Source organism: Oryza glaberrima, chromosome 2 (genome assembly GCF_000147395.1).
Source record: "Oryza glaberrima chromosome 2, OglaRS2, whole genome shotgun sequence".
NCBI classification, from domain to species: Eukaryota; Viridiplantae; Streptophyta; class Magnoliopsida; order Poales; family Poaceae; genus Oryza; species Oryza glaberrima.
The window spans coordinates 7,184,223-7,204,436 of record NC_068327.1 but is presented as its reverse complement, the minus strand read 5'-3'; the positions used below and the strand labels follow the sequence as shown (position 1 = coordinate 7,204,436).

Below are 20,214 nucleotides of genomic sequence, written 5' to 3'. Positions count from 1 at the left end.
TGGTAAGACTGAAAGTGCAACAAACTAAACATGCTTTAAGTTCACTGCCCTAAAATTTGATTATTATTTTCCCCCGCACTAGAGCACATTGGAGGATTTGGCTCCCTTGCTCAGCCAAAAACACAGTGCATGACGTGTTGGTTTGCTGCCCAAACTTGCCATGCAAATTAAATGGTCAGATATTCTGGACAGAGAACCAGCAAACATTAGGTCAAACACATACCAAAAATTGACAATAATCCAAACAACCGTACTGTACCAAAACATTTGGCTTGTCAAATCTTCCCATTAACAATATTGGTTTGGATTGAAACTAATGTTGGCCCATACTGACGCAACCCTAAAAGTGAAAAAAATCGAATTACAAAAGGTTAATTACCCGACTATGCAAATGAACAAGTACCTGCGGCCTCTCCATTTACTTGCTGTAGTATAGTCTAGAAACAAGAAACCAAAGCTTGTAACAAAAAAAAGGAACCCGTTTGATTTATATTATCTCCTTGATTATGGGAATAAAATAAAAATAAATAAATCTAACAGATATAGCTTAAAATAAGTGGTCTAAGTAATACGGTATAAAAAAGTTCTTTTATGAAAAAAATATTTTTCAAAGGATAGAGCAAACAATTCTTTCCAATAATCCGATGAATGGCTCTGTTGGGCTAGGCCCAAGGTTTACCAAACGGGCCGGGCCGGGCCCTTCTCGTCTCGCCTCGTCTTCTTCCTCCAGCCGCCGCGCCCGCGCTTGTCTCGCCGGCGTCGTCTCCTCCCGCGCGCCACCCAAAAATAGCGCGAGAGAGCGAGAGAGAGAGAGAGAGAGAGAGAGAGAGAGAGAGAGAGAGAGAGTCCACGCATCCCGCGCGCCTCCTTTCCCTCCCGACCTCACCTCTCCGCGCTCCGATACGAATGCGCCGCGGCTTAAATCCCCCACATGGCCGTCTCCATCGCTTCGTTTCACCTCGCTTTCCATGTCCAGCAGCAACAATGCCGCCGCCGCCGTCGCCTCGCCTGACCCATGTACGTCTTCTTTCTCTCTCCCTTTGGTTTCTTGATTCGATTCAACGCTTTCTTTCTTGATTTCTTGGGTTTCTTGGTTTGATTTGGTTGGCGGTGCAGCGAGGCGGCGGGAGGACGTCGTCGGGTGGTTGCTGGCGCTGTTCCCGGACCTGCCGCTGCCGCCTCCGCCGGAGGCCACCGACGAGGACCTCCGCGCCGCGCTCGCCACGGGGAGGCTGCTCTGCGCGCTGCTCCGGAGGCTCTGCCCGGGGGCCCTCCTCGACGACGCCTCCACCGACAACGTCGGCAGGTTCCGCGCCGCCGTCGAGCGGATGGGCGTCGCCAAGTTCAGCGCCTCCGACCTCGAGAGGGTTCTTGCCCTAATCGCGCTGCACCCCCCCCCCCCCCCCCCCCCCTCTTTTGCCGCCATGCCAAATTGACAAATTCCCCACCCATTTCTGATTGAGACACTGTTCCATCTAGGGCCAAATGACGGCTGTTGTGAACTGCATCCTTGCCCTCAAGGATCGGTTCGGATTGCGCGGCGGCGATGACCACCGGAACCCTGGTTTCCTGACCAGATGCGACAGCGAAGGGGGCCGGAAGCGCGTCGAATCCAAGCTGCAAAGGATGCTCACTAGCCCAATTATGTCAGGTATACCTGGAGTGGACAAACTGACAATTGCAACTGATTTTGTGATGGTGAATCATCCAATTGCTGGCTGAGAGAGAGACATCTTCTTGTCTTTTGCTTGTATTCAGAGCCATCCAGCCCTGTGTTAGGATCCGATCCGTATTCGCCGTCGCAGGTATTTCAGCTCAAGCAAGGAGGATATGCTGATCAGCTCGGTGGCAAATATTCAGACTTGCTGAAATCCACTAGCTTGGATGTAAGTGCGTCTAATTATCCCTACTAGTAATGAGATACCATGTTTTACTTTAGAAAAGTTTTTACATTGTCACCCAATGCTGGCTTGTTGCAGAATGCACCTACGCAGTCACTTCTGGGTGTTTTCAACAGCATCCTTGATGAGAGCATTGAGAGGAAGAATGGACAAATACCTTATGTAGGCTTCTCAGAAAAGAAATGCAGTTAGTTTGTTCTTTCCAAATTTAAGTGATTTCATGTTTTTAACACCTTCCCTTGTACAAATGAATGTAAATGTTTCATTGTAGCGCATTGCTTGCTTGCTGAGGAAGGTCATACTAGAGATTGAGAGGCGCATTTCCACCCAGGCTGGGCATATACGGAACGTAAGATAAATATTTTCTATATGTGTTCTTATACCAGATTAGTCCTTTGTGACTTCTTACTTGTCTGCAGCAAAATAACCTGATTAAAGCTCGCGAAGAGAAGTATCAGTCAAGGATAAGAGTGCTAGAGGTGTTAGCTGGTGGGGTAAGTGGGCAAACACATGTAAACTCCAGCAACTTCTCTGAGCCATCTATCTTGACTTTAGGTTGTTGCAAGAATTTTGTGTACTTCAAGTGAAGTATTCACCTGGCCTAAATGAGGTTTTGAAGATCCTCCTGTCACCATTAATTAATAAATATTAAAAAGATAAAATGGCAGACAAATGGCAATGCTGATACAATTCCCTTTGTCTTATTTTTCTCTGAGATTGATATGTCAACAGAATGACTGAGATTCTTGTTCACTCTGTAAAAGATGACAGGTCTTTAAATCATTAATTCTTGAGAAGCAATAGATAATTTTGATTTACTCTTATTATGCAGATGGAGAAAGACAAGTTTGGAGATAAAGGGCAACTAGCAGTGGAGGATATGGAAAGGTTAATGAAGTACCAGGATGATGTTGTTAGATTGATGAAAGAAAATGAGGATTTGGTGAGGTTGCTGAGAGAGAAGGAAGATATGGTTAGGTTGCTAAAGGAGAAAGAAGATATGGTTAGATTGCTGAAGGAGAAAGAAGGCATGATTAACTTGAAAACAGTCAAAGCTGAAGAAACACAACGAATAGAAGATGAAGAATATAGGATAATTAAGGAGAAGGATGATGCTTTAGATAGATTGGTGAAGGAAAAGGAAGAAATGATTCGGTTGTTGAAGGAGAAGGATGATGTAGTTAGACTAATGAAGGAGAAGGAAGATTTGCTTAACTTGGAAAAAGGTGAAGTTGAGGGTACAACTAAAATGACAGATGACAATAAAGACAGGTTGATTAAGGAGAAGAATGATGTTGTGCTTAGGTTGACAGAGGAGAAGGAAGAGATGGTTAGGTTACTAAAGGAGAAGGAAGATATAATTAGACTTATGAAGGAGAAGGAAGATATGGTTTACTTGGAAAAAGGGGAGGTTGAGGATAGAAAGCAAATGACAGATGACATTAAAGACAAATTGATTAAGGAGAAAGATGATATAGTGTTTAGGTTGACAAAGGAGAAGGAAGAGATAATTAAGTTGCTTGAAGAAAAGGAAGATATAATTATACTTATGAAGGAGAAGGAAGATATGGTTAACTTGGGAAAAGGTGAGGATGAGGACAGAAAGCAAATGGCAGATGACAATAAAGACAGGCTGATTAAGGAGAAAGATGATATAGTAGTTAGGTTAACAAAGGAGAAGGAAGAGATAATTAAGGAGAAAGATGATATAGTAGTTAGGTTAACAAAGGAGAAGGAAGAGATAATTAAGTTGCTTGAAGAAAAGGAAGATATAATTAGTTTGATGAAGCAGAAGGAAGACATGTTCATGTCTATCAAGGAGAAGGAAAATAAGGCTGAATTGAAGAAAATCGCGGATGAAGATGCAGCAAGGTCAATTAAGGATAAGGCTGAGATAATGAGGTTGATGAAGGAGAAAGAAGATGGTGACAATACCATTTTGAAACTTAAGAAGGAATCGGAAACATTAAGATCATCATACGAGGAGAGCTGCAGGTTGTTAGAATCTAAGAAGGAAGATGTGGCCAGGCTTCTCACAGACAAGGAAAACAATGACAGTATAATTTCAGAACTCAAGAAAGAGCTTGAAGAAACAAAGAGATTGCATGAGGCACACAGTCAGCAATTAGAGACTAAGGCTGCACAAGTAAGTAAGGAGTTGGAACAGAGGATAGAAGAAGTAAAGCTTATGTTAGACGATTCTACCAAGAGAAGAATAGAACTTGAGGAATTATCCGAAACTAGAATCCAATTCTGGAAAAAGAAAGAAGTAGTGATCAATCAATTTGTAAGTTTGCAAGTACAGAATGTTCAGGTATTAGAAAAATAACTTCCTTTTGTTCTTCCTATTCAAATTTTAGGGAGTTCTTAAATTCTGCAGTTAGTCAAAAGTGTTGTGTTTCATCAGGATTTGAAGCTATCTTCTGTTTCCGTTAGGCATGAAATCTTAAATTGTCAAAATAAGTGGTCTGAAGAACTAGCTGGCCTTGGTAAGAATTAACCTTGTGATTACTTGTGGGTTTCATATACAAATACTTCTTTTCTCATCGATGGATTGCAACTAACATTACCAGTTGCAATCTTCAACAGGAAAAAGCCTTAAGGTGGTAACAAATACTGCAGAAAAGTATCATGGAGCTCTTGCAGAAAACAGAAAATTGTTCAATGAGATCCAGGAACTAAAAGGTACATGTGAACTACAATCATCAGTCCATTTTGTCTGGTTATCTAGGTCAAAAGATATCACCTTGGCATAGTATTTCTGAGCAGGAAACATCAGAGTATATTGTCGGATAAGACCTTTTCGACCTGGGGAGGATGACAAGTCCAGTTCAGTTGAATATATTGGGGACAATGGTGAACTAGTTCTATCAAACCCTACAAAACAAGGGAAGGAAGGGGGCAAAAATTTCACATTTAACAAAGTTTTTGGCCCTATCACTACACAAGGTACATGATAAGTGATCAATACAACTTAATCTTCTGTTGGGTTTCCATTGAAGCTATTGCATCAAATTAGTTCAACAAATCCTTCAAAAAATTATATCCCATAATAGTGTATGTCATATACATCAATTCTCTTATCCCTCTTATTTTGTTAATAGATGCTGTCTTCAAGGACATACAGCCACTAATTAGATCAGTTCTTGATGGCTACAATGTCTGCATTTTCGCATATGGCCAAACTGGATCAGGAAAAACATACACTATGGTATGCTGAAGCTCAGGGCAAAAACATTTGGTCTGTTTATTTCAGTTTGCGTGCCAGAAGATTTCTCTACAGTCACTAAGTGTTTACAACGATCTGTTTCTATCAATTTCTCAGATGGGACCTGAAAAGGCAACTGAGAAGGAATGGGGAGTCAATTATAGGGCATTAAATGACCTTTTCAATATTTCTCATGACCGTAGAGACACAATCACTTACGAACTTGGTGTTCAGATGATTGAGATCTACAATGAGCAAATCCGTGATCTCCTTGGCAGTGGTGGCGTGCAGAAGAAATATCCTTTTCCCCCAGACTTGCATTAGTGTAGCCTTTCACCAAATAGAATTTAAATCTGCAATAAAATTTGCAGTTTTTTATTGTGTACACACACGATGGCCATCCTTCATCAGATTCTAGTGCCATCATCTTGCTTGAGAAGTTCCATACATTGATTTTTGCAGACTGAATTGATGTGAAGAAATATCCTCTTTTTTCTTAACTTCCAACACACTAGGGATCCAGAACACCATCCAACCCAATGGACTTGCTGTTCCTGATGCAACAATGTGTCCTGTCACCTCAACTTCTCATGTAATCGAGCTAATGCAAACAGGGCATGACAATAGAGCCATGAGTGCAACAGCTTTGAATGAGAGGAGTAGCAGGTCTCACAGGTAATTTACTTGTCTTTTCTCTTTTCTTTTTTTGTCGTAGGACTAACCCTTCTTACTAGAGATCATATTTTTTTGCAGCGTTGTGACCATTCATGTCCGAGGCCAAGATCTGAAGACTGGAAACACTTTGCGTGGCGCTCTACATCTTGTGGACCTTGCTGGAAGTGAGAGGGTGGACCGCTCTGCAGTTACAGGGGACAGGCTCAAAGAAGCACAGCACATCAACAAGTCTTTGGCTGCTCTTGGGGATGTTATATTTTCTTTATCACAAAAGAATGCTCATGTACCATACAGAAATAGCAAGCTCACACAAGTCCTGCAGACTTCACTGGGTATTCTGCTTCACTTGAGAACTATTTTACATGCCATACACGGTGTTGTATTGACATGCATAGTTTGATATGCAGGTGGGCATGCAAAAACCCTAATGTTTGTGCAGGTCAACCCAGATGTTTCATCTTACACAGAGACTTTAAGTACTCTGAAATTTGCGGAACGAGTGTCTGGGGTGGAACTTGGTGTTGCTAGGAGCAATAAGGAGGGGAAGGAGGGAAAAGATGTCAAAGAATTAATGGATCAGGTAGCCAAATTTCTCAATAATCATCAAGTCACTTCTGACTTCTCTTGACATAATGGTCTCAGTATTGAAATGGCAAAAGGTTAAGAATATTGTTCGGGAATGTCAAAACATTATGTGATGTAAGCAATGGAATAGTAATTCACCATGAAAAAATACTGTTACATCTATTGTTTTGTAATGTTCTCCTTGCAGCTTTCACTTCTGAAAGATACCATTTCAAAGAAGGACGAGGAAATCGACAGGCTTCAAGTACTCAATAGTAGCACCAGATTGAAGCCAACGAGACAAGCTGATTCCGTATTGAAGCATTCGTCCTCTTCCCCGGGCATTACATCCCTAGGGAAGGGCACAAGTGTTGGCAGTGGGGCAGCTTCTGATCTTGATAACTTCTCCGACACCAGTGACAGGCAATCTGAAGCTGGGTCCATGCTCTCCGTTGATCCTGAGATTTCTGGCCTTGCGGATGTCGACTCGGATGGAAGGTTAAGCGATGCTTCAGATGGTATTTCCATGGGTGCAGAAGCTGATAGTTCAGTAAGCAATGTAGCAGATCAAGAGCAAGAGAAAACATCCAACACTGCTGCGAAAGAGCGGTTGTGAGTAATTCCAATCTTGTTCTTATACTAGCTAACTCTTTTTTTTTCTGAATTTGACATCTTTATTGCATACTTGTTTCGTATAATGTCATTATCTAAAAAAACTTGTTTTGTATAATGTGAAATTTATTTCCACTGGTTATCTGTAACTTGCTATTTCTCATGCAGGACTAGGGCGGTGAACCGTGTCCAGAAGCTTACATTGCCGAAAGCTGGCCAGTCATCAAGCTTGCGACCTAAACCAAGAGATCCTGCCCCAGCTAGATCTTCAGGTGAAGTATGGTTTAAGGCAATGATGTATGGTAGAATGGATCTTAATCTGTCAGCAGTAGTTATACAGATAGCTTGCCTCCTGAACTGAATAAGTGGACATGAATCAAACAGGGATACCATATACTGAACTTTTCTTTTGCCGGGTCGGCCGAAAGATACAGTCAACAAATTTCATTAAGAAAGAAGAGGGGGTTCATTACATTTTGAAGCTTACAACGACAGTATGCTGTCGAGATGGATTGGGGGAAAGCCCCAAACCAGTAAGCTATTGACGCTTACAACGACAGTATGCTATCGACAGTATACTGAACTTTTCTGTCAAAGTTGGCTGTAGATGGGTAAAACCTTTTTAAAAATTTTATTTTGCTTTGACAATCAGCTAAATCCTGAGACAACATGGTAAGGCAGTTTATCAATTTATTACACCACCGATATAGTCTGACACGAATTCACTTGAATTCCTATAGTTGCATACAGTATATGTGACTCAAATTGCTCAGCGAACCAAGAACCATCAGTTTTGAATAGTGGTTACTGAACTTACAGTATTAACCCCCAAATCCCAAAGCTATTTAAACCCTAGTTTTTATATGTGCCTTTTTTTTAATTCCATGTTTTATAAATGCTATTTCTATTTCTTTAATGTTATTTTTCTGCAGCAGCAACAGGTGTACGAAAAAGTTCAACTTCCCAGGCAACTCCTCCCCTTGCAAGAAATAATAGTACTTTGAAGAGAGGACCATAGATCAAGTTCATAAACATTTAGCCAACTTATACTCAGCTTTATTTTTTGTATAGTTTTTCAATATATACTTTTTTAAGATGGACAGAAAGGCTATGCTTTAGACATGGATACATGGATTTTGAAAGTCAAGCTGCCATCTGATTTTCTTGTGCAAATAGTAAGCTTACACTGGCTAGATGTTGTGCCCTATATTGATATCAAAGAATGAGAAAGCCTTGTGGATATTTTTAGTATGAAGAATGAAATGGTTTTTCACAATGAAATGGAGTACAAGTCCAATCCTTTTTTGTAATTTGTTGATGCACTGCAAAAATATCAGTGTTTTAAAATATTTACTGTTTCTTCATAGTCCAACAATCATTTTTACTCCTTGTAACTGTGATGACATAAAATCTGAACAAAAGAATCACCATCGGTTGTACACCAGAGAGCCTTCTGTAGTTGCTTTTAGAGCGGCACCATTAATAAATAAACTTCCCCATACAATTTACAACAAAGTGCAAAAGCTTGCAAGGTGACACAGAAAATTTACTTTATTATGAACCCCAACATAGTAGCTCAAAATCAGATTAGCAAGCTTATTTTTTAACATCCCTAGCAGCAACTACTGATGAATAACAACATTACCTAACACAGTACTAAATAAACAAGAAGTGGACATGAATAACATGAAAATTTCCTACTTTACAGCTGCCCTGTGCCAGTAATGAACTCTTTTCCCTTGCATAAGGAGCATGAACAGCAATCCTCTTCTCTCATTTACAACTCAAAAAGCTCCTCCAGCCTCATGGTGTGATCTTGCAGATTCCAATTTACAGTGTTATATAAAGATTGAAAGCAGGGTTGCTGAAGAATTAGGCCTTTGTAGCCTGCATTTGCTTTGCACCAACAGCGAAGAACTCGGTGATGACTTCGAGCGGCATGCCCTTCGTCTCGGGGACCTTGAGGAAGACGAACACGAAGGCAATCGAGCAAACAACTGCGTATATACCAAAGACACCTGCTAGGCCGATGGCATTCAGCATCACAGGGAGGCTGTAGGTGACTATGATATCACCAATCCAGAATGTCAGGGCGCAGATGGCAATGCAGATGCCGCGGACCCTAGTGGGGAAGATCTCCGCACACAGAATGTTGGGGATCGGACCGAATCCCATGACGAAGCAGCAGAAGTAGATGATGACGCTGATTGTGGAGAGTGCGGCGTGGGCCACTGTACCCAGGTCGATAACATTGGACACAACCAAGACAACTAGAGATACTATCAAGACTGGAATTGTGCCCAGAAGCAGAAACCTAAAAAGGAAACAATGTATGATGTAATTAATACTAACTTGGGTGCATTTCTTGTTTGGTATATTTGGTAGTACTAAGATGATGCAAACCAAGGAAACAAGTTAGTACCTTCTTCCAGAGATGTCCATAAGTCTCATGGCTAAACCAATGCTAGGAAGCATCAGTAGGGTGGTCAGAGAACTGATCAAGATGGAAGCTGATGCTGAACTGAGGCCAAGATTGGAAAGGAGAACTGCCACCCCCGCTTGCTCAAGTATTTGTGGAGTGTAATAGAGAACCCCATTTATTCCAGCAAACTGCACAAGGAAAGAACATAAAAGGAATTAGTGAATTCTTAATAGTACACAAATCTTAAACACCGTCAATGTTGGACAGTACAAAAAAGAATTATGAAATTGGTATCATCTCTACCTGTTGAAGGATTTGAATTCCAACACCGACTAACAACGCACGCCTCACTCCAGGTTCAAACAAATCTTTCCAGCTTGAACCTTTGGCAGCTGCCTCTGATGGATGAATCATGGCTGGACCGGACATACGCTGTTCAATGATATCCTTGGAGTAAAGTGCTGGTTGGCTTACCAAAGCGGCAGCATGTATGAATTCGCTGCCTTCAGGAGCGTCCCCTCCACCAGGAAGTGAAATAACTGAGCCCCTTCTTGATCCTGGCACTTCCTCTTGGTGCAAGTAGATCCTTTTAAATCCTCCTTCCTTCTTACCATCCTCGCCTTCTCGCTCTGACCATTTCCATGCAAGCTGCCATCCCCCACCAATGCCAGTGCTGCTCACCGCCTCGCCACCCTCTTCCAAGAGGCTTCTTCTTCTCATACTCAGAGCACTTCCACGATGAGCATGGTGTGCAATGTCCTTCCCTTCTGCGCTCGTGGTCTGTCGAGACAGCAACGGGCTGTGGACATTGTCTTCATAGTCACCTCCAGCACCATCAGACGCGTATTCCTCATCATCCCTATGAAGGTTCTCCTCATCCCATTGATCAACCTTGGGGTGCTGATCTGTCACACTAAACATACTACCAAAGTTGGGAAACAATGTACTCCGCATGCTTCCTCCAGCATGAGGCATGTTCTCATGGACACTGCCGAAAAGCGTGACTATAGGATCCATAAGTGGCACGCTCTGGTTCACCATGCTGCCATGACGAGATGTAAGAGAAAGCACACTTCCAAGAATGCTGGGTCCCTTGGAAGGTCGAGCAATCCATGATTGGCCCTCTTCAGGCCCGTACAGTGTTATTTGGTCCTTATCGCCATCAACAACATGCTCATCAGCTGGCTCTATAGCCGGTCCGATGATGTACTCTTCAATGGAAGTGTCAGCTCCAACCTCCAAACCTTCAACAAGAAGAGCCATTTCTCCTGCGCAATTTGATAATTTGAATGATTATGCAACTTTATTTTTTCACGTAGATTACATGATTTTATTTGGACATTGGTATAAACATTGGCATAAATAAGTAGTAACTATGAATAAAGCAGCAACATAAATATGAATGGTGTGCCAGAAACAAATAACAGAAATATAAGGGCCCAGCTTTAATAGAAAGCTAGCATAGTGCAGCTGGGGACAACCAGCTTACAGCGAAGTTCGATGAACTTAAAATAACAGCAATATTATGCTCTCAGCCAACCGAATATTGTCCATTTAATCTGTTGTAGAGGAGAAAATAGAGAAACCACTTGCTAACAGCATATGCCTATTTTGATGTTGACACATGTATTATGTAATTAGTTTGAGGAAAGCATGAACTTAAGGATAAATCATTACTAACGTTTCTGAACAATCACTGTTGTTAGGCATGGCCGCTGTGGGGCTCCTTGACCCACTCTAGGTCAACTAGATGGACTTAATTTCACTTTTAAAATCTCAAAAGCAAAATATAGTTCATTTAGTTAAACTAGAGTAGATAAGGACCCGTGGGTCGGCCCACATCCACATTATACCAGCAGGTCCCACCCCCCAAATTCTAGAGTTACTCTTACCAAAAAAAAAAAAAAAAGAGGGCGATGTCTATCTAGATCACCTGATTATTTTTCTCCAGATTAGGACTCAGCAAAAAGTTGGGACACCTCATTTGGGCTCTACCTGGTGAGATAACGATTGTACATTCCATGTTCTGCCTTCTATGGAAAATGAATTAGTGTAGTTATGTGTACTTAGTAATTTTTACTTTAAGATTCATGAGCTTTTTCAAAAGAGCACAGATAGAAGGCGCTTAATAGATTTTGATTTCTTTTACCCTTTTTTTTCAAAAATACACTATTTCTGCATATGTTAAGTTCGTATCAAGAAATTAACAGTTACCAATGCCACACATGTTTTCTAGTATTAACCATGAGTTTAGAATCTGGGAGAAATTGTTTTTAAACTGGTCAGCTGGAAATATGGGTGAAATGAACATCAAAATTTTCAGCAAAACATACCTGAGACATCCTCTCTCCCACGTAATTTTTGTAATACCTTCTTTGCCTCAGCCATCCGCCCTTTGCTGACAAGCCATCTTGGTGATTCTGGCAGATAGAATATTGTCAATCCGAAGAAAAACAACGAAGGGATTGCGAGAACACCAAGCATAATTCTCCAGTCAGGTGACGGCAACAGTGACATCCCAAACACCATGCAGTAGGACAAGAACATCCCTCCTGACCCACTGAACTGTGGCAGTGTATTCAGCAAACCCCTGATCTCTGAAGGAGCTGTCTCTGAGATGTACAAAGGTACAAGTGTGACAGCCAAGCCGATGCCGAATCCATCTATAAGGCGTGCGAGCAGTAACACATAGACATTCGGGGACCATAGCATGATGAGGCTGCTGAGGAAGTAGAGAATTGAAGAGAGAATGAGCATAGGGCGCCGGCCGATCCAGTCTGATACCGGCCCTGAGAATGTTGTGATGATGGTTGCACCAATCAGTGACATGGCCACGATTAGCCCCTCCACAGTGGGCTCACTTTCTAGCTTGAATTCCTTCTTTATGTATAGTACAGCACCTGAAGAAGTTTAATAATTGTGCCTTGTTAACATTTACACTTTCTTGTATTGGATAGAACAATCTTTACAGGTGTTCAGAACAAAGCATGGCAAACAGTAATGATTCAACAGACAACACAATAGCTCACAATTATGATTAGAACATCTCTTTCTTCAATAAGATTAGTACAGATCTAGAAAATTAAGAGACTATTAATACCATGCGATCCAGTTTGCTGATAAACAATTGTGCCAATTGCTCTCAGGACTCAAACAACAACACCAGACATGTTACTAGAAGACCATAATTAGCACTCAACAAACATCTGATCTAAAGCAGTCTATTAATCTGAAAAATTTAGAAGGTACACCAACACTGATAATTAAGAAAAAATTGACAGCTGTTCATATTTCCTAATACTCACAAACTCTCAACCAAATAACCAATCTAGCACGACACGGGAAGTAAAACCTTTTTACCTGCAATGGTGGCATTGTCCCATCCCTGCAGCAGGTTGCCGATGGAGGCCGCGATTGCGACGAGAGCAGCACCCGACATCTTCACCCCTCTCCGATCCCTGCATCCAAGAAATCAGCAGCAAGAAATGAACACACCCGAACCAGCAATCACAATAACAACAAACACAGGACTCCCAAAATTCTTGCAGAACTCCATCACCGCACCTCCCAAAGAAGACCAAAGAAACGGCCAAGAACCGAGGAAGGAAGGAAGCGGGGTGCTCCTCGGTCCCAGATCAGAATCGAAGGCGGCTCAAATGGAAAGCCAGGAGGCAGCCACTCCCTGGATGCTGGAAGTATGCAGCAGCAGCAGCAGAAGAGAAGAAGAAGAGAGAAAGGGCAAGGGCCACCTGCGAGTGAGGACAAAAGAGCTCAGTGGGGAGGAGAAGCTGCAGCTGCCGCTGCCCAGATGCCACATGGATGCGAGCCTCACACGCGCACATACGGACAGACAGACGCAGCGGCGGCAGTAAACTAAACACCCGGTGATTACTACACTAATCTTTGGTTAATTAGTGCCCACCCGCTACGCCCAGAGCCACCCACGAAGATAAAAGAAAAAAGAGTAAAATCCCACCTCTTCTTCCACCTCTTGGGCGACGAGACGAGCGAGGCGCGGCCGCGGCGAGCGAGATCCCCTGGAGGAAGGCGCCGCAAGATCCCGCCTTGTCCGGCCCAGGCGGAGGAGGAAGAGCAGGAACACGCGCGGCGCGGGCGATCGGATCTCCTCTCGCGGGCGGTGACGACAGCGCACGCGCACGGCGCACGGTGCGCGGGGCGCGGCGTCGCGCCAAGAGCCACCCACGACTGATCTGGCAGCTCAGCTCAGGCAAGCTGCTGCTGCTGCCGCGGCCTCGACGACGCGCCGCTAATTTTCTAGCTAGCGACGCCGCGGATTGGACGGTCAGGATTGGCTCTCGTGGGCCGGGCAACAGCGCATGTGAGCTGATGGAATCCACTCGAACTCGGCCAAATCTTTCCCTTTTTTTTTCTGGGTTTATTTTTGCCTTCTCATCAAGTTTCTGGTCTTGTTTTCCCCCCCAAAAAAAAAAGTTTTTGGTCTTGTTGGTTGTCTCGTGGAGCCGGATGATACGGGGAAGAGAGAAGAGTGTGTGCTTCCAGATCGTTACAACTTGGCAAGATTACAATATACTGTACAACAGACCAGGGTCCTTACATTGTACAGTAATAAGGTTGTCTCGTTCTAAACCGTTAAACAATATGTTTTTTAAAAAATAAAATTACATGAAAGTTGCTTTAAAATTATATTAGTTATTTTTTAAAAAAAATAGCTAATACTTAATTAATCATTCGTTAATAAGTCATTCTGTTGTGTGTTCGTGAGAAATTAGTTTCTAACCCAGCCGTTTCTTCCACTGAGACTAAATGTCTTCGGACCATTGTGAAATTTATGGGTTTCTTTTAGTCTTATGGGTAATTATTTTTTATGATATGCAGGTACAAATTATGGCTATAGAGATAGACGTATTTTTGTAGAGATGAGTGTACACACGTTGAAAGCGCTAATAATCGCTATGGTGTAACGTGTTCAAGTAGAAATGGCAGTATTGTTTTAGGTCAAACCTTTTTTTTCCTCACGATTACTCCTCCCATTAAAAAAAAAACTCAACCTCGATACTACGATGAGACATGTAACCCAATCTTTTTATTCTAATATGAGGTTGGATTTTTTTTTTACGACGGAAGGATTACGTGAAAGAGGTACACACATAAACGCCAATACTCAAATACTCAGACTTGCATCTGTCAGCTCAGGCAAGCTGCTGCTGCCGCTGCCGCCTCGAAGACGCCCTGCTGAGCTAATTTTCTAGCCACCAACGCCACCGGATTGGACGGTCAGGATTCGCTCTCGTGGCAACAGTGCATGTGAGCTGATGGAATCCCCTCGAGTCCGGCCAAATCTTATTCCATTGTTTTTCCAGAAACATTGCTACAAATGTAACGTTCACAGCGCGCATAACCTCATCCCTATAAACATATACACATATAATTTATCTCTATAAATATCTTCAAAAGAGTATGTCTGGAGATTGATGAAGCAATCACGGACGTCTTGCTATCGACAGATACGTTACCTACCACTAAAAGAAAATAGTCATAAATACGAGCACGTGTCAAGAATTTGGATGGGCTAGTTTCGCCATAAGAAATCTAACCAGTTGAGTTACGTTCATTTCAACTTCTTTTATAGTTTGTGTAATTGGTAATTGGGTTGAGGTTCATTTATTGTTGAAGTTTTTTCAGGAAATACATTTTAAATAAGTTTTTAGAAAGAGTAAAAATGTCAAATTTTCGGAGATCTTGGATCGTGGAGCCGAATGATAGGGGAAGAGAAGTTGTGCTTCCAGATCGTCACAACGTGGCAAGGTTTACAAAATAGTAGTATAGAACAGACCATGGTCCTCGCTAATTAAATCTCTTGGGACCATAGTGAAATTTATGGGTTTTTAAACTCTCTTTGGTCAGAAAGAATGACGAAATCGGTGGCTATTTTAGTACGATTTGGTTTGAAAGAAAGAATCACGATGTTCTTACAACCCCAGGAGAACAAAAAATAAATGACGGTGCTGTTTTCGGTCAAACCTTTCATATGTTTTCTCATGGATTTCGACGTACACATAAACATCTGTCAGTTTGTTTCACTTTATACACGCTCAAATATGGGGACGGATGAAAAATATCTGGTCTCACTAAATTCTTGGTGTTTGGTGATATGGTGACCTTATTTTATAATAATTATTAAGGGTACGTATGAGTGAATTGACTATTATAAAGTTGAAAAATAAATTTAAACAATATTCTGCGCATATATAGAAAGTTTTAAAATCCATAGTAAATTTCATAAAATCACATCCATTATTTAAGTTTCACAAATCCACAGGAAATTTGGCATGCGACACGTAAACTTAGATATTAAGGTCATAACATTTCACAAAACCACATTAATGATTATTTTAACTTTGATATACCGTACTTTACAGTTACAATCACTTCTCAAATTTCTCAAATTTATTAGCACTTTATCCATCCTATAAATGCTACATCCATTCTTTTTTCTATTTTAATATAGGAATATATCAAAATGGTTACGGTGTGGTTTTCTAAAACTTTAGAATCATAAAGCTAGGTTATATGTCAAGTGCCAAAATACCTATGATTTCGTACAACTTGATGCATAAATAGGTGGGATTTAATGAAATTTACTCTAGTAATCACCCTTAAGAGCTCGGGAAGCGTTTCCGTTAATCTATGTGTCCATTTCTTGAAAAAAAAAAGACGGGGTAAATAATAATACAAGCTGAGATGAAGATGTAAAAATGATAAACTCCGATCAGATGACAACATATTGTTATGACATCATGGCTTTTGCATTAGTTGTATTGACGGTAGGTAATAACTAAGATAATATTTGCATTTTTTAGGCAGAGGTATCAACAAAAAAATGACATATGGTTTCTTCATATGGCCATACATACAACAGCTTCAAATTTCGCTCCATGAATATCTGTAAAGCGGATAGTGACGGCAACAACAAAACGCAAAAGGTTCAGCAACAGCCATTCTGCCGAATGCAAAACTAACAAGAAATCTAATAGAAGCGTAGTAGCGTGCAGTCTGACGAAAGAAATAAGCTGTGTTCCCATCGCCAGAAGCAACTGACGCTTTTTTGGTAACTGACATGACGACCAAACACCGGCAGAAAAACATACGTCAAAATCTGACGCCGATTACTCATACGAGCTAACTCTGTGTCAACTGATTCTCCCTTGCAATAATACTAATAAGGAAGCCATAATGAGCTAACCTCTTTGTCATCCTATATATATATATATATATATATATATATATAATTCATCCCCACTAAGTATAGTTAATGCTAATTCTCTTTTCTCTCATAAAATCACATCACCTCAATTGTTTTTAGCTTTTGGATGATTCATCAAGGGTGTAAATTACATCTCTTCACATCACCTCAATTGTTTTTAAGTTTTTGGATGATTCATAAAAGGTATAAATTTCAGTTATTCCCTCCAAAAGACACACCATACAAACCAATCATTTATAACCTATGTATAATTGATAAAGGTAAAAAAAATATAAACACATGAAAGAAAAATCATATAGTAGGTAAGAAAGAAAATTTTAGAAGTAATGGGTGTGTTCGGTAGCGCTACTAGTTGGCTGCCTTGCAGCCAGCAGCCACAGTCCCACCACAAGAAAGATACTGGGGAAGCAGCAGCACTGCGGCTGTACAGCTGCAGTTCAGCACTACCGAACAGACCTAATATCTACTATATTATCATATAATTCTCCCGCAGCAACGCGTGAGGTACCCATCTAGTTATTCCAAAATTAAAACCGCAGTCTGAAAATTCCCTGTCATCAGTCCTCCAAATTGAAAGGATAATCGGCCAAATTCTTTTGTCATTAGTCCAAACTGAAAACTCAAGAAAGAACGTGCGTGCTCCATCAGGGGCTTTCTTGATCCGAGATATTTTCACAAGAGTTTCCAGAATTGTGAAAGCAAGCTGTTAATACTTTTATATAACTAATAAGATGCCCGTACATTACTGTTGCGGACATTAAATTACTATTGCGGTCAATTTTGTGTGTTCACTTGTGTGCATCTTAATTATGCAGAGATCAGAAAAAATGTATTACCTTAATGTAATTGATTGAGTTCAATAAAAACTTTAATTATCTAAAAATAATTATTTTTATAGGCCAATGGCCTATGCGATTGGAAATGGGTTGGTAGCGTGATAGAGTAAAAGCATGGTTATTCAGTTTTTTGGGGATATGGTTGCACGCCATGTGAGATGTGAAAGGGGATGAGCGGATGACTCCGTTTTTAAGGAAGTATAAGATCTTTGGTTTTATGATTGAGATCGTGAAGGCAAGTTCAAGCATTTCAGCTAGGAGTAGAAGTGAAGAAAAAAACTGATCAGTGAGCACTGTCCTAGTGCAGTGCAACTGAAGCGCTTAGCCTAGGAAAGAAAACCTGCAGACAGAAGTTTCATTTTCTGAAATTATTGCAGGGATCCCATAAAAGAATCAATGGACCAGAGAGTGATTTGTGATTTGAAAACAACAACACAATGAGGGGGCCAGGCCATATCAAGATCTACATTGGCCACAAGACATGTCATCTTGTCGTCAGGTCTCTGCAATAAATAATTCAATGATCTGGAGTTACTGAAAAATAGTGGCAGCATTTCCCTCTGGAACTCCTTCGAGATCTTTCCAGCTCACGAACCAAATCTCCTGCTCCTATTTGAACAATAATTCAATAAAATGATGCTAAGCAGAGACTTGGGAGCACAAGATAACAAGATCTGAAATTAATCAACAGGTAATTAAGCAAGCATGCATGAGTTCAGCTTCTTGAGCTTAACATGTGCTACCTGTTCCATCACAAACAATATTTTCCTGGATCATAGACCAAATCAAATGGCACGCATCACAAGAGGAAAATCACGACCATGATCAATGATCGATAGCCATGGAGACCAAACTCAACTAGTTTACTCCCTTCGGTCCCAAATTTAAATATTTGCATGATTCAAATTTGTACATGATATAAATATTTATAGGACAATGATTATTTCAGTGCATGGAAATTCAATCATTTTCGACCAAATTATCTACGTTCCAAAATATAAGTATTTATAGGTTTAGCATAGATTGATGTTGAGAAGAAAATAGTTTAGTGCCCCTCAATAAATAATAAGATATGGATAGGGTGGGAAGGTAGACGGGGTAAGATGGAAAGAAATTTGAAGAGAAAGTGATTAATAAGACAAATGGTATTATGAATAATGCTAGAAAATTTTATAATTTGAAATAAGATTTAATTGCTAGAAGTTGTTATATTTAGAAAGAGAGAGTACTTATGACCATAATTTAAGTAATTCAAAATTTAAAATTTGACTAAAAATGTAAATAAGGAAAATCTTTCGCCCTGTTTTTATTCTTTAAATAATGCTTATAGCAGTATTTATGAATGGTTGGAGTAGCATATTCTTGAGTTGTTTTGCTTTTGATGGTGAGTTCGTTCGAAGATAATTAGAAAAAAAATCCTCGTCTTTCCCACGCACGCCTCTGTTTTATAAAAAGTTTAGTGTTTAATTTATCGCTTACCTCATTTTACTTATTTTTTCAATCCTATTTGTTCTCCTGCTCTCAATCACTGAGCTAGTTACATAACCATCGTTTCGCGGAATAAGCGAAATGGCACATTTGTAAAAGAAAGGTAATTTGTGAATAAAACTTTTATATACGTGTTCTTAACGATCTAAAAAGAAATGATGAAAAATAAACTTCGATAAAGAAAACCTTAAAATCAACTCCAAATCTCTAAATTTAATGTTGAAAATTTTAAATTTTGGTTGATAAGCGCCCTTAGCCTGTGCGTGTAGTGTATGCCATGCATTGGGCTTGAAAAGATCAGCAGATCGTGTGACGTACTACGGCCGGTCTGCTGCCAAAACACCGTTCTAGGGTCACCAATAATTGGATGGAATCTGGCACTACGTTACATCAAATTATTGGCCAGATTTTTTTTCCCCTTTCTTTCTCTCCTCGCTTTCACGGTCGACAACAGCCACGGCCATGGTGCTGGCTGGACCCGTCGTCTCGTCCCTGTGACAGGCCTAGGCGTCCCGGTCGCCATGGGATCCTGTTTGGATTCTCATGACAAGCTGCTCAACGCCGCATTTTTTTTTTTTTTGCAATACTTATGCGAATTGTCCTAAGTATTTGACGCCGCTGATTTTTCTAAACATGTTTGACCGTTCGTTTTATTTAAAAAATTTAAATAATTATTAATTCTTTTCATATAATTTGATACATTGTTAAATATACTTGTATGTATACATATAGTTTACATATTTCACAAAAGTTTTTGAATAATACGAACGGTCAAACATATTTAAAAAAAAAGTCAATGGCATCAAATATTTAGAAACGGAGGGAGTATTTGACTTCTTGGGAGAGGTTTTGTCTAACCTTTTAGGATTTTGATCTCCAATAGTTTTCTCAAATGCATAGTTTCTTTAAAGAAAAGTGTTATAATAATATTATAAATTTATTATATTTTATGATCTTAAAATTTCGAAAGATTAATTGAATTTTGTCAACATTAAATGGTTATGATCAGAGAGAGCAGATGAAATTTCTAAGCTTAAATTAGACCCTCGATGAATACCCGAATGTTAGAAGTACGATTTGACATTTTATTTGGTACAAAGGTTTATTTAGAGTTGCCTCGGTCGTCATCATATATTGTTGGAGAATTTCTGAGGAGACCAGCAGCATATTCATGGAAAGCAAGAAGAGAAATGTAGCATCTTATTTATACAAGGTTGGCGAGGCATACAAGTCTCCAACTGTTATGGATAGTTGGACTCTAG

At 40.4% G+C, this 20,214-nt stretch overlaps 2 protein-coding genes across 4 annotated transcripts; one reads left to right on the top strand and one right to left on the bottom strand.

The window, feature by feature from the left end:
- Window positions 1–782: 782 nt before the first annotated feature.
- LOC127761230 (kinesin-like protein KIN-14D) lies at window positions 783–8,430 on the top strand. 2 transcript variants are annotated; one of them, XM_052285492.1, is made up of 19 exons: window positions 783–1,017; window positions 1,117–1,367; window positions 1,480–1,651; window positions 1,759–1,886; window positions 1,980–2,063; window positions 2,173–2,250; window positions 2,321–2,395; window positions 2,734–4,215; window positions 4,309–4,390; window positions 4,491–4,586; window positions 4,671–4,850; window positions 5,006–5,112; window positions 5,227–5,406; window positions 5,621–5,784; window positions 5,863–6,116; window positions 6,192–6,364; window positions 6,557–6,960; window positions 7,129–7,232; window positions 7,896–8,430. In XM_052285492.1, the coding sequence occupies exons 1-19, from the start codon at window positions 969–971 to the stop codon at window positions 7,976–7,978; spliced, it is 4,146 nt and encodes a 1,381-aa protein (XP_052141452.1). In that variant the 5' UTR covers window positions 783–968; the 3' UTR covers window positions 7,979–8,430. The 2 variants fall into 2 exon arrangements, with proteins under 2 accessions (XP_052141452.1, XP_052141451.1); XM_052285491.1 differs by having other exon boundaries at window positions 784–1,017; window positions 7,893–8,429.
- A 63-nt stretch (window positions 8,431–8,493) lies between these two features.
- On the bottom strand, window positions 8,494–13,635 carry LOC127761231 (monosaccharide-sensing protein 2-like). Of its 2 annotated transcripts, XM_052285493.1 has the most exons (7): window positions 13,359–13,635; window positions 12,947–13,131; window positions 12,743–12,840; window positions 11,716–12,282; window positions 9,686–10,650; window positions 9,383–9,570; window positions 8,494–9,274 (listed from the first exon to the last, which is right to left on the bottom strand). In XM_052285493.1, the coding sequence occupies exons 3-7, from the start codon at window positions 12,819–12,821 to the stop codon at window positions 8,833–8,835; spliced, it is 2,241 nt and encodes a 746-aa protein (XP_052141453.1). In that variant the 5' UTR covers window positions 12,822–12,840; window positions 12,947–13,131; window positions 13,359–13,635; the 3' UTR covers window positions 8,494–8,832. The 2 variants fall into 2 exon arrangements, with proteins under 2 accessions (XP_052141453.1, XP_052141454.1); XM_052285494.1 differs by lacking the exon at window positions 12,947–13,131.
- Window positions 13,636–20,214: the final 6,579 nt, after the last annotated feature.

What these genes read in the sequence shown, in the direction of transcription:
- LOC127761230 (XM_052285491.1), top strand. Translation starts at nt 969, where the DNA reads ATGTCCAGCAGCAACAATGCCGCCGCCGCCGTCGCCTCGCCTGACCCA. An exon ending in GCGCCTCCGACCTCGAGAGG is followed by an intron (nt 1,368 to 1,479) that starts GTTCTTGCCCTA and finishes TGTTCCATCTAG; the next exon opens with GGCCAAATGACGGCTGTTGT. An exon ending in AGGAGTAGCAGGTCTCACAG is followed by an intron (nt 5,785 to 5,862) that starts GTAATTTACTTG and finishes ATTTTTTTGCAG; the next exon opens with CGTTGTGACCATTCATGTCC.
- LOC127761231 (XM_052285493.1), bottom strand. Translation starts at nt 12,821, where the DNA reads ATGTCGGGTGCTGCTCTCGTCGCAATCGCGGCCTCCATCGGCAACCTG. An exon ending in GGACAATGCCACCATTGCAG is followed by an intron (nt 12,283 to 12,742) that starts GTAAAAAGGTTT and finishes AAACTTCTTCAG; the next exon opens with GTGCTGTACTATACATAAAG. An exon ending in ATGGACATCTCTGGAAGAAG is followed by an intron (nt 9,275 to 9,382) that starts GTACTAACTTGT and finishes TTTCCTTTTTAG; the next exon opens with GTTTCTGCTTCTGGGCACAA.